At 36.8% G+C, this 14,504-nt stretch overlaps 1 protein-coding gene across 1 annotated transcript in view; it reads right to left on the bottom strand.

Moving 5' to 3' along the window:
* Positions 1–14,504, bottom strand: part of ANK3 (ankyrin 3) — a 707,282-nt gene that overhangs the window by 591,105 nt on the left and 101,673 nt on the right. Inside the window, exon 2 of the mRNA XM_025395913.1 lies at positions 2,553–2,591. Within this exon, the coding sequence (XP_025251698.1) occupies positions 2,553–2,591 (39 nt within the window). The remainder of the gene's footprint in view (positions 1–2,552; positions 2,592–14,504) is intronic.

Raw genomic sequence — 14,504 nt, 5'->3', positions numbered from 1 at the left:
CAGTCTCCCGAGTAGCTGGGATTACAGGTGCGTGCCACCACGCCTGGCTAATTTGTTGTATTTTTAGTAGAAACAGGGTTTCACCATGTTAGCCAGGATGGTCTCGATCTCCTGACTTCGTGATCCACCCGCCTCAGCTCACTCAGTTTTAATCACTCTCCTAACTGAATTCCTGGTGGTGTTGGAGCCTCTAAAGAAATCATTTCAGCCTCGTATTCCCAATAGCCTTTGTGTCTTCTGGCATCATGGGCACAGAGTCAGAATTTCAGTAAAGACAGCATTTATACCATATATAAAAATTGCTACAGAAGGCAGCATAACCACACATTCATTTCAGAAGCTGTTTAAATGGCTGAGTGCTATAAATGAGGTTGGACTGTGCACAAATATGTGCGTAAAACAGAACAAGAAAGTCCTAAATCCATATATGAATAGTTGTTTCATTCTCGTAGAAGGTTTAAGATAAACTAAAATATTACAATCTTGAGATATGACAGCCTATATTTCTGTTCTTCATCAGAGTATTGGTGAAATTCATGTTCCATTCATTGTAAAAATTTTATTAATTATTAACTATACTAGATATAAATTTCTAAAACATAGAGAATGCTTTTGAGTAACCACGGAATATAGTAAGAATGAGAGAAATTGGGAGGATTTTATTTATCCAATTATATCAAATGAGTTTGCGATAAGACCTATAAAAGCCTACATTAGCTTTGAAATTATGAAGACCTTTATTTAACTCTCTGAATAGCCACTAACTAGATCTATGCTCCTGATCAAATTAGTTAACATATGACTCGATTTTTAATCTTTAAAGGATTAAGATAGTTTTACTTTTGCTCCTTAAAATTATTGAGAAAGTAAATACAGTAAAAATGGAAAAATACTTTGATAGGAAGAACATATCATATGGCTGAGATAAAATTGTGTGCCTGATCCACATAAATCTGACTTTAGCATATTATTGGTGACACAATTAATATTGACCAGCAACATTACAACATCCTGCTGAGTTGGAACCCACCTAGTATCATGATGAGCCTACTGAACCAATGTCAAAGTCTTACTAGACTACATTATCATCCTTAGGAGTCATTCAGGAAAAAAACAGCATCACTCAGTCCTTTTGCTGAATAAAAACAAAAACAAAAAATCATTTTAGGAAGACAATTCAGACTGGGCACCGTGGCTCATGCCTGTAATCCCAGCACTTTGGGAGGTCGAGGTGGGTGGATCACCTGAGGTCAGGAGTTCAAGACCAGCCTGGCCAACCTGGTGAAACCCCATCTCTATTAAAAATGCAAAAATTAGCCAGGCGTGGTGGTGTGTGCCTATAATTCTAGCTACTTGGGAGACTGAGGCAGGAGAATTGTTTGAACCCAGGAGGCAGAGGTTGCAGTGAGCTGAGATCGTACCACTGCACTCCAGCCTGGGCAACAGAGCAAGACTCTGTCTCAAAAAAAAAAAAAAAAAAGAAGATAATTCAAGTGTATCACAGAATTGTGTAGTGAATATGTTACAGAAACAAAATAACCAAAACACCATAGACAGAAAATAGAATTATAAGTTAATTCATAGTTTAATCACATGAAATTATTGGTGTTAGACTATTTTTTACTTACCAAAATGGCAATTTCACATGATTCAACCTAGTAAAATATATACATATGAATGCAGAAGTCATCTTAGGAAAAAAATAATAATAATGTGAATTATACTGATATTTATTAAGCTCTTATTATGGTACCAAGTTAAATGTTTTGTTTCAATAAATTCTCACTACAAACTTATGAGGCAGATACTATTATTCGTCTATTTCTATATGAAGAAAACGAAGCAAGGAGAACTGACATTCTAATGCAGTCTGTCCTAACCCTTACCTGACCCTGCTGGTTGAAAAGAATAGTGGATGGCATGAGCATATGGAAAGATGAATGGTGACGACTCCAGGAAGATGAGAGGCCAAGAGGGAGAGAGTTGAAGCATTTACACATCACTGTATAGGGGAAAGGTAGCCTGCATAGCCCACTGAGCAGAATATCCTTCAAGGTTAGACAGACATATCAGGTTACCACGGCTAAAGGTCTTTCACTATTAAAATAATTGAAGTGACTCTCCTTGTTCTAATTCCAGATTTAGAAGCAAACACCGGATCATAATTGCACTCCCATGTAGACTTTTCGGTTTGGCTAAATCAAACATTTAATTTTCATGGCATTGTCAGTGGAGAAATGGATGCTGTATCAGTCTCCAGGGGGTCTTGGTTACTCTGTACATGCCATTAAATCAAGCCTCAAACTGCACAGCTGAGAAGCAGATGTGAAACACAACTAATAGCACCAAAGAATTATCCTACCATGAGCACATGTCCAGGTGACCAGGTTGCCCCACTAGGCAAGAGTATAAAAGCCTTCAAATTTGACAACAATAAACTGGTTTAAAAGGACTATCTCCTGTAAATAATTCATTTGAGTCTATGTTTATAAGAAAGAAACTTGTCCACACAAAATAATATATTTGTTGAGTTTAGTGGTAATTTTCATTACCTTTCTAGAGCTTCGTGGATAATCGGATCCAAAGTCACCCTAAAAAAAGTAAAGAAACAAACATTTAACAAACATGAAAGAATTCCAAATATTTACCATGACAGTGACACATGACACATGCACATTATTAATTGACTTATATACATAGTAAGTGCCTTAAAGGGGGAGAACACAAAGTAAAATAGAGGAAATAAAATGAATTCTACTTAAAAAAAAAGACCTCTGCAGGAAATGCTTAGATAACTACAAAATAAAGAAAAGCAGGGACACCAAATCAATAGTATCAATAGTTTGAAGAGAATTTTAAAAAATGAAATTGTGCCAGATACATTAAAAAAGTATGATCTTGAACTTGAAATGAATATGCCAATGAGATGCAACTGTAAGAGTAGTAATAAAGAGAATTTAAAAATGTTTCCCTCTGCATGAAAATGCTGGCATCAGAAAACATTTTCCATATAACTTTCTTGCACAGCGATTATGAGAAATCCATTTTCTCCCAAACTTCATTATTGTAAATATTGTTTACCAAGGGTCAGAATAGCAAGACATGTAAAAGCCAAAAGTCTGATTATGCAAGAGATGATATGGTTCCTATAATATTATTACAACCTCAAAATAGAAAACTAAGGATCTACTCTGACTACAGGAACTCCAAGATGAAGATTAAGTCTGACTTTCTGTTTTTACAAAATGCTAACTTTATTCCATCAGGGAAGAAATGCCTCTGTCTCATTTCCTATCAGAATATAGTAATATGTGCAATATGCAAATTATTCCAACTGGTACTGAAGTTTAAATATGTAGAATGTAAAGAAAGGAACATTCTACTTTGTAGTTAACTCTAACTACACTTGTGTACAGTTCATTCGACTCTATCAAAGGCTATTCAAATTGACACCACAAAAATTATTTCATCTTGTCAGCTTTAAAAAACCCACTATCAAGTCATACAGAATTAAATCTGCAATTTCATGTTTCTATTTGCGCTTCCAATAAAGAAAAAAATAGAAGGAAATTAACATTTCTAAAACCTTAACTTTATTCCTGGTATCTCAGCTACATTTTCTTATTTAATCTTCACAACTTCTAAAACAGTAAGTGTAATAGCTTTGTATAATCATAAAAGCAATGCACATTCATTACAGAAAATGTGCCAAGTACAGAAAATGAAAATCAATCATAGTCCTACCATTAGAGGAAAGTTAATATTTTGTGGTGCTCTCTTTCAATACACACAGTTCCACATATACAGTGTTTTAAACAAGATTGGAATTATTCCATATATACAGTATATCTTGCCTTTTCCCCTTAAAATCATATCATTTTTCCATATCATAGTCTCAAAATGTGGTTTTGATAGTTGCATCCTAATCTACCTATTTACATGGCAAAGTTTTTTCAAATACTTCCTAGTATCTATGATATACATTTCTGTCTAGCACATCTAACATTGTAATAATCTCCTTGCACAAAAATCTTGACTTTGTATCTGCTGCTTTCCTTAAAAGAAATTCACCAAAATGGTATTGTTGAAGAAAAGGAACAAACTTTTTTCATGGCACTTGCCTATCATGTGCCCACCAAAAAGGCAAAATCTCTAGATTGCCCATCAAAAGAACAATTCACAGTGCAGGAAAGTGCCCATTTCTCTAAACATTCACAAATGTATCTTAGTATATTCATAAAATGCTTTTTTATTTCATAGTGAAACGGTATATACTTTTTATTGGAGTTACTTTTTCTTGCTATTACAATGAAGCAATTTTTACAATCCATTGCAGTTCTTCCCCTTTATGCCTTTGACTGTCTTTACTTAGAAGGTTTGTGGTCTTCTATTGATTTATAAGAGCTCTTTAGACAATAAGGATATTAATCATTTGTGTATGATAATTATATAAATATTTTCATTTGCTTTCCCGGTCCATTATTTGTATTTAGGTTTGGTTTATAATGGTTTTGATGCACATAAGTTTAAATTTTATGTAATGAAACATATCAGTCATTTACTTTGAGATGTCTGCTCTGGACTTCTATGCTTAGAAAGTTCTTCCTCCATCCAGTATCAATTAAATAGCTACTAATGTTTTCTTTTGCTTGTTCTCCCAGTCCCTATCACTACCTTTTACCCTTGGCTTTTTTTTTTTAAACCCATGTGGACTTTATCATAGGTATAACGTGAGATGAGTACTTACCACAATTTTTGACCACCACCTCTCACAGACTTTCCCCAGCACCACCGGTGAAATCACTCACTCCTTCCTGGTTCATCAGTGCAAAATTTGCTTTGAGGCACACCTGAGCTCTGATGTCAGTTTGGACACCTGGGCAAGTCTAGCTTGTCAATGTTTATCTTGCAGCCTTGTTGTAAGGATTAAACCAGATAATGTACAGAAATCTCTTACTTCAGTGTCTAGCACAGCATAAGTGCTTGATTAGGCCAACTAGACACTAGATTCAGGGCTGTTCATTTCTCTTCCTCTGATCCATCTATCAATACTTGTGCTCACAGCATAAACTTTATAGAGCACACAACATTTGGTCAGAAAAGACACTTTGAACTTCTTTTTCAAAAAATGTTCTTGGCTATTTCTACCTGTTTGTTCTTTACACAGGCCCAACTCACTTTTCATTATAGTTATTCTTCAGCTGGTCTTTTCCTGCAATTCTCTCTCTCATTTTCTTTTTTGCACGTCTTATTACATAGGCCAGAATTTCCAAAACAATGTTTAAAAGTAATGGTAAGCACAGATATTCTAGTCTTTTAACTGATTAAAATAGCAAAGCTTCTAGAGGCTCATAATTGAGTTTGATGTTGACTATGGGCTTAAGACAGGTAGTCTTCATAACATCGTGGAAGCATCCTTCAGTTCTTTATTTTATGATATTAATTTTTTTTAATCTCCTTCCCACAGAGGAAACTGATTTTTAAAGCAGTAATATAAGTTGCCCAAAGTCATGCAGCCAGTACAGGGTGGAGCCTGAATGCACACCCAAGTTATCTGGTTCCAGTGTCTTTCTATTTACCATTGCAACCATGCCACCATCCTATAATGTAGTCAGTCTCCAACCCAGTAATATGCTTTGTCCAAAATTTATATATAGCCAAAAAAATTGTTGTTTAGACCTTATAAAACATCTTCTTATAAAAGTAAAGCGACAAAGGATGGCTAGTTTATTAGCTCACCTAAAGAAATGTAGGTCACCCATTATTATCTGTAGAAATACTTTAATATTCACCAGTATTTCTATGGGAAAGCAAATTAGTAGGAGACACCAGAGACACAGATGGGACTTCTCCTCAGTCATCCTCTAAGCAGAGAGAATAAAAAACTCTCATAGCTTTGGCCACTGGAGTTGGTACAAACACTGAAGCAGAAAAGCGTAGGACTTTGAAGCAAAACAGAAACTCTTGGAGGAAAAGGATTGAGTTAGCAGGTAAGAAGGAGATGGTGGTAAACAGCAAAGTAGAAGGAGAAAACGAGAGTGAAATGTTTCTGTGGCACCCCGTGGCCTTCTCCTTCTTCCTCATACACCCATTAGGATTGAAGCTATCTGTCAGAGCAAATGCCAAATATAAGTAAGATTTGGCCCATCCGCTTTCCTTTTCATGACCACCAGCCAAACTCTTCTCCAAATTTTTCTCCTTTACATCTCACCACATTATGGAAAGGCAAGTTTTGCTCCTATTCACCTGAACCTAAATAAATACATTTCTTTCTGTGCTACCCTACGACAATTTAGCAACTGTTGAAAAACTGACAGGAAATTAAAACTAGAAATAAAGAAAAAAAATGTCCAGTATTAAAAAGTTTCGTAATCAAAGTTGACCCTATAGTGATTCCTAGAGGAAAACTACCCAGGCCATCCTCTTTCTCTAGGTTAGTTCTACCCCCTTCTGGAAGAGCTCCTCCATCCCCCAGGCTGTCTCTCATCTCCCTAACAGGAACCTCCGATCCTGCCCCTCCCAAACCTCTCTGTACCCCCAAAACATATAGATCCTACCGTCTTTTCCTTCCCCATGCCCCGGCCCACTCCCAAAGAAACTTGAGTCTATTTTGCTAAGACCTCATCTGATAACCAAGTCTTGAAAAACACACCCACACCCACCTTTTCTGGTAACCAGCTGCACACCAAGACCCTCTTCCTCCCTGACTCTGCCCCCAATCTAAGTTCCTCTTCCCAGATCTCATTCTGCCAAGCAGGTCAAAATCATATGCTATGAGGTAAAGTGATGTGCTTAAGTAGAATCTGAATACACAGAATTAAAATAATTATAATTAAATTTAGTGAAATACAATTTAAATAGAAAATATCTCTTTTGCTTTGCTCTTCTCATAGGCCAGGCCACGTATTCAGGTTCCACAGAAAAACAAAAATGCTTGGTTCTTGACTCCTGTCTTGACATTAGTAAAAATGGAAATCTCAATCATGTGCCTAGGGCTCTCACATTTTATCTTCTTTGGCTCACAATCCTGTAGAACCTCGGGGGAAATGTTATTATTTTTATTTGATAAAAGATGAAACTGATGAGCAAAGAAATGAGCGAATTGCCTGGAGTTACACAGTCAGTAGTGGAAGCAACAGAACCTGAACCCAGGACTTCTGTTGTCAAATGCCAAGTTCTTCCTGTTTGCTGAAACTGATGCCCACAGTCTCCAGAACCATTAGTTACCAAACATTTACTATTTCCACTAGAGCTACAGAAACAATCATGGTTCATTTCTCAGCAATTGCTCTCCAATAAGACTATTCTGAAGTCCACAGTAATTACTTTGAGATTGTCTTACACAGTTCTTGTTTCTTCCTTGACTGAATAATCTCCTGTGGTAACAAGCCAGCATATATGGGCCAAATCATGCCTGCATTTATAAAGCCAGCAATAGAAACTATAATATTACTACAAATGCTAAATTTAAAAGATTGAACATTATTTACAATAACTACATACCATCTTATAAATGATTTCTTTTAAATAATGACCCTGTTTCCAAGATCTTGCATTGGTGACTTTCCATATCTGACATATTTCTTATTTCACATTTCCAGCTAGTCAACGTGTATGATAATAAAGAATTATTCTATCCATGATTCAAAATGCATCTCCATCAAAGGTGTTTATTATATTTGTGTGAAAATCAAGTTTAGTTATATTAGTACCATCCATCTAAAATAACTGCAGTTAATCCTTGTATCTGCCAGGTACTGTTCTAAAGAGTTTACAAACATCATCTTATTTAATCCTCACCTAACAACCCTATGAGGCAGGTACTTTTATTACTTCCATTTTACATAAAAGGAAACTGAGGCACAAAGAGAATAAGTAACTTGCCCAAAGTTACACAGTAAATAAGTAACAGAGCCTGTATCTGAACCCAGGTTGAGTGACTCCAGAGTCCAGAGGGTTGAATAACTTGTAGTTTCCAGAGGCTCATTTGATACCAAGGATTAGCCATGAAATTAAATGTTTTTATATTGACCACTAGAATCACAGTGTGACATTTTGACAACCCACTTAAGAAACCATTTGTTGTGTTATTGCTTTTTGTTCTTCCTTGAAGTGGCTTTTTTTGTATTTAACAATGACGCTAATTACCAAGACCACTTATTCTTTTAAAGTGGTGATTTTTTTAATGAATAAAAAGAAAATGGATACCTTCTCTAATAACAAGTCAAACAGCCTTCTGGAGCTACTGGGCATTTAATGTACGCCCAGCATAAGTCATATTTGATCATTGAAACAACATGAGGTAGGAATTAGTATTGTTCTCGTTTTATAGATGAAGAATCTGACACTTACAGAGATTAACTAAATTGCCCAAAGTTACACAGCTTATATACATGGCAAAGACATGCATGGCAAAGACAGCATTCAAACCCAAGTCTGTCTTCAGAGCCCTGCTCCTAGCTGTTCTGTGACCTGTCTGCAATCTGCTCTACTGAAATAACACTGCTTCAATTAGAGAAAAGAAATTTGGGCAAATATTTCTCCACTGCAAGCAATGCAAGGCAACGCAACGCAATGTGTTCACTTAAACCTACAAATGTACCTGCCAAGATGTTGAAGAGAAGTGCCTAGTGGAATGCAGCATTCTAAAAAGGACCTTTGAGAGACAGCGGTGCTAGAACAGTAATTTTTATCTCACCCATTTACATAACTAAAATTCTAGATTGTTTTGTCCTGAATTTGACATTTTATTTTTATTTCCTTAAAGAAATAAGTCTACTACAGAGCTCAGAAAGTACAAATCACCAAATATATCATTTCAAATACACTTGAATAAATAAACTGAGATGATTCTTATTTATAATATTTTTGCATTAGAGAGCAGTGAAACAATTTGTCACTATCACACCAACATTCCAGACTCTCCTGGGGTCGTGTAACTCATGGCAGGTTTGAGGAGCATAATATCAACCAATTTGTTGAGAAAAGTCATCATTCACTTGTTGAACTCAGACCAACTAATACAGTTACAATGAACTACTAGCAAATTTCAAGTAGCACATTTATTGTTAGCAATTTTTATTTAGTTAAGAAATATTTCTAATATCATCATAGTTTTTTTCAAGATGATATTCAAGCAATATAATGAGGCTCTGTAAAGAACAAAGACAAATACTACCACTGTGGATCCAGGAACAGGTTTGATCCAATTACTCAGCTGATAATATGGTAGCAACTCAAATCATAAATTTTTACACAGTCAGATGGGAGATATTTGAACCCTGGCCTGTAATAACAATGCAAGATCAAAGTCAATGCAAGCAAATTGGTGCTGAGGCTTACTTAATCTAGTAGTAATCACACAGTGGTGAAGAGTGCAAGTTTTAGAACAGGCAAACCTGAAATATCACCTCAATTTTCTAATTTATGATGGAATAATGATTATGCTGCTACCTAAAGGGTTGTTAGGATGAAATGAGTTGATGGATGCAGAATGGGTAAATGCTGTTGTAGATGTTAATAAATATTAGCTGTTGTAGATGTTATCAATTTAACTCTCCAATTTCACAGACATGTTTGGAAAGCCAGTAAGTTGGTTTGGAAAGCCAGTAAGTTTGTAGGTTAACCAAATCTATAAAAAATAGGCCTGAGGCTTTTTTTTTTTGAGATGGAGTCTTGCTCTGTTGCCCAGGCTGGAGTGCAGCAGCATGATCTCGGCTCACTGCAACCTCCACCTCCCAGGTACAAGTGATTCTCCTGCCTCAGCCTCCTGAGTATCTGGGATTACACGCATGTCACTACACCCGGCTAGTTTTTGTATTTTTAGTAGCGATGGATTTCATCATGTTGGTCAGGCTAGTCTTGAGCTCCTGACCTCATGATTCACCTGCCTCAGCCTCCCAAAGTGCTGGGATTATAGGAGTGAGCCACTGTGCCCTGCTGCCTGAGGCTTTAAAGTCACTTCTAAGAGAGAAACTGAGGGCAGGAGCTACTGCTGTCTTGTTTACCACTGTATCTCTTGTACCTGACATAGCATCTGATAAATACATGCTCATTAAACACATGCCGAATCATTATATGAATGAATATATTAAAAGATCTATCTTAGTGAAATACATACTAGAATTCTGGCAGGGGAGACAACGGGCTTTTAAAATGAGAGAGAGGAGAAAGCACAGATCTGAAGTTGAGTGAATCCTATCAGGTTATTTTTCACATGGGACCAACAGAACCCAGTCAGATCCTTTAGGTTAGATTCTACAAAATCCCTGATCTATATGTAGTGCCAAATGCTGCATACTGACCAAAGAACGCAATGCTAGTGTTTACATGCTCAAGTGAATTCAGTTATTTAAAACTCCTCAAAAGAATTTCCCCTAACCACCACAGCCCATATAGAACTTAAGGGGGCTTATTACAGAAACTATTCATTTGGCTTTAACACAACAAAGAAGCCACCATTTTAAGGACTCTGTACTTGTGACAGTAAATATGTATTGAGTCTTCCCCCAGAAGGTAGGATTTAGATTCTCCCCATATTCCATCCCTTCCAGATTCAGGCATGATCTTGGCTTTTACAGGAAATATGAAGAGGAATAAGGTACGATCTTTACTCTGGAGGCACTTACTGTCTTAGAAAGAGCATAAAGCAGGTACAAAAATAACTGTAATGCAAAGCCAACCGTAGCAAGTGCCACAGAGATGTACAAAGAAAGGGATCCAAAAAGGAATCAAATAAATTTATTTTAAGCAATTAAGCTTTTTTGACAGTGAGGGCACTATCAAACACGTGATACCACAAAGATGAGTTGGAGTTCGAATGGGCAAGGACACAGCAGGTTGAGAACACAGCAAAGGGAAAGGTCAGGTAGGAAAACATAGGGTGATTAAGCAACCCGGGACCACTTTGACATTTTGCTGGTTTATGGGGCCAAAAAGAGAAAATATTTATAATAAAAGCCACCTGAAAATAAGGAACATAGGACAAAAATGTATTAAGACGATATCATAGGTTGTTGAGAAGAAAGTGACAATGACTAAGACTGTTCATTAGAGAAATTTACCTGGCAAGGATATTAAATGGACTGGAGAGGGAAGGAGATGAAGGACCTGAGCAGTAAGGAATTAACCCTGCCCAAAGAGAGGTCTGGTCTTCACTCTTAGCACCCAAGCAGTAATCTCTAAGCCCTTGGGATATCCTGCCTGAAAAGAGTGCCTTTGTTCTCCTTGGGGCTTTCGGCCACCTCTCAGAGTCTATGCAAACAATGTGATTTATGTACGGTAGGGTGCCTGTGGCTACACGGTATCAGGAGCAATCAACTGTATCTCTGTGACCAAACATGCCCGTGTGACTGAGCCTCAGTCACATAACTCTGTATGTTCTCACTTAGGAGCGGGAGCTAAACACTGAGTACACATGGACACAAAGAAGGGAACAGACACTGAGGCCTACTTAAAGGTAGAGGGAGGGAGAAGAGTAAGGATGGAAAAACTACCTTTTGAGTGCTATGCTTGTTACCTGGATGGTGAAATAATCTGTACACCAAACCTCCATGATACAATCTACCTATGTAACAAACTTGCACATGTACCCCTGAACCTAAATTAAAAGTAAAAAATAAAAAATAAAAATAAATAAATAAATAAATAAATAAATAAATAAAAAGTACTCACCACTGCAATCAAAGTTAATGGGGATGTATGCAATATATTTAATACAGTCAATAAAATACAAAGTACTTTTAAAAAAACTCTGCACACCAAGGCTTGGGTGTACTTTCCAGGTTGGCACTACCCATGTATGTTGTCACACAGTGTTGCTGGGAGAAGTGGCATCATCCCCACAACTACACTGGGAAAGAGCAACTGGAAGCTTGGAGCTCTTCTAGACCCTGATCTGTGTTCCCCTGTGTTCCCTTGCTCGATCTGAATCTGTATTCTTTTGCTCTAATAAACTGGAACTGTGAATATAACAGCTTTCGGAGTGCTAGGAGTCTTTCTAGCAAGTTATTAAACCTGAGGGTGGCCTTGGGAATTCAGAAACTTACAGTTGGTGTCAGAAATGAATATGGTCTTTGGATCTTCCTAACTTTACGCCAACTAACACAAGAAACCCTCTGCAACAGTGCATGAGGTTATGATGGCTTAAAAACAAAAACCAAACCAACAACAACAACAAAAAAAACAGTGGTGGAATTGAGGAGGCATGAATGCTAGAACTTTATAGAAAACAAACAAAAATGAGTAGAGATCTGATTAGATACAGGAAACTTAAAGGAGTTTTCTGGAGAGAAAATAATCAATTAAATTGTTAGTAAATGAAAATTGAGAACTAATAAGGAACATCTAGTTTGAGGAGAACAAGGTGAAGTAGGAGAAATGAGCAGTACATGTGACTTCAATTCCTTCTTCCCTGTGTACACACATGCCAATACCCCGCTTGAGAGGAGAAATCTGTTCCTTTACCCTATGGAATCTTGTCTGGCCATCAGAACACGTACCCACCATGTGCTATAGCCACTTTGAATCTAGCCTTTAAGGGGACTGGCGGGCCCTGCTTCCTGCCTCTTGGCACCCTGAGCCACCATATGAAACAGTCCAGGCTATTCTACCGAGAGAGGGAGCCACAGGGGAACACCGAGGCACCAGACCTGGGAGTGCAGACACCTCGGATGTGCAGAGCAGTGGGGACTTTAGATGGCTGCACACACACACGAGACAAGAACCCCATGGAGCCATGAGAGATGATAATGCATTGTTGTTTAAGCCACTATGCTTTGGGATGGTTTGTTATGTGGTAATAGACATCCAAATTGCAAGATAGTAAATATAATTCACCTACATCATTGTCCCTAGCTAATTTCTTTATTTAGAAAGTATGTGATCACCCAAGACAATGGAGGTCAGGAGTCATAAGAAGAACTAATTAAAATCCACAAATGATGCAAAGAGTTTGACAACATTATTTTATGTGGCTATAGATTATCAAAATTAGTTTATTTCTCAAAGTACCTAATTTATGTGTTGAGGAGCCACTAGGCTAATGTACTCAATTGCATCTCTGATTATACCTGGCTCATCCTCCCCACTTATTTCCTATCTCCATTATTTCCAGCTTATTAATATCTATAATCTCATCCTGTTTGATAAATTACTGGCAAGCTCATTTAGCTTTGCTTTATTTGCCATGATACTAGAAGGTAACACACATACACACATCTTTATCTTAGGTTTATTTTGCTGTTCTGAAAGTTTTTCAAAAGAATCCGTGGTTCTTATAAAATTATGATATTTTGATCCTAAAAACTGAGATGAAATACAGATTAAAGTAACACCTAGGACATTAGTACACATTTTTAAAATGCTGAATGAATAAACAGAGCAATGACATTCAAAGCTGTCAACTTTTATATGAGCACTTGTCCCAGGAAAATAAGTGTTCTTATTTTTCTTTATTGAAGAAGAAAAGAAAAAAGAACAAGAAACATCTTCTTTTGGAAGATGGTCCTTTTGGGAGACTGATGAAGCCTCTGGAGCCCTTCTCAGAATAGTGTTTTTAAAGGCATAGAACAAAACAGGTGGGTAAGGAAGACAAACAAATTGAAATACCATTATTTCTCCCTACTTCCATTATCTTGGGTGATTACATACTTTCTAAGTAAAGAAATTAGCTAAAGACAATGACATCATTGAATTATATTTACTGTATTGCAATATCACAGTTTTAAGATATTTTAAAAAACAAATTTGTGATAATACATTTGCTTCTTTATTAATGTATTATATTGTACAAATAGTAGGTCTAATAAAAACTATAATTTTTAAATAGTTAAGAGCATAAATAATACTTCAAGATATCTTCAACAAAGATAATGAAATATAATAATATTCATAATTACTACAGTGACAAAGTCACAATTCATACTACTGTGGTTTATGCCTGTGTTCATAATTAAAGAAATAGCTAAATTTTCATTTAGGGATTACTAAATTGCATATTTTTTACCATCCAAGGAGACCTTGGAAATTGTACTCACAGCCAGTTGGTTTAAACCTTCTGTATTAAAGCCCTGGACAGGTCTATTGTTAATTACACTGAATTCACAGTTCTTCCAAAACATTGAGCCTTAGTGCCTGAGAGATGCTAGCACCCTGACAAAATTTAAAAGGTAAAAGGAGACACCTGCTTTAAAAGACAGTGTGAATGAGGTTAAGAGGTAGAGTTGGACAGGGTTAATAGGTACAAAGGGCCTGGGGCTATATGCTTATTTGAAGTTTTAGCAGTATAATACTTAAGTGGAAATACTAGCATGTAGTCAGACTGAGGACCACCTGGGGAGGGAGCCCAGGACAGGGACAGAAAGATTTTCAAGAAAACCACACAGAGGTAAAAGTGGGACCATGAGATTGGAGGAGGGAAATAAAAAATTCTGGAAAAGATATGAGGGAGAAAGAGAACAGAGCCTTGGGATTTGCCAAATTTAGAGAGAGAAGCAAGGGTCTGA

Source organism: Theropithecus gelada, chromosome 9 (genome assembly GCF_003255815.1).
Source record: "Theropithecus gelada isolate Dixy chromosome 9, Tgel_1.0, whole genome shotgun sequence".
Classification (NCBI taxonomy): domain Eukaryota; kingdom Metazoa; phylum Chordata; class Mammalia; order Primates; family Cercopithecidae; genus Theropithecus; species Theropithecus gelada.
This window is presented reverse-complemented; position numbering and strand designations above follow the sequence as displayed.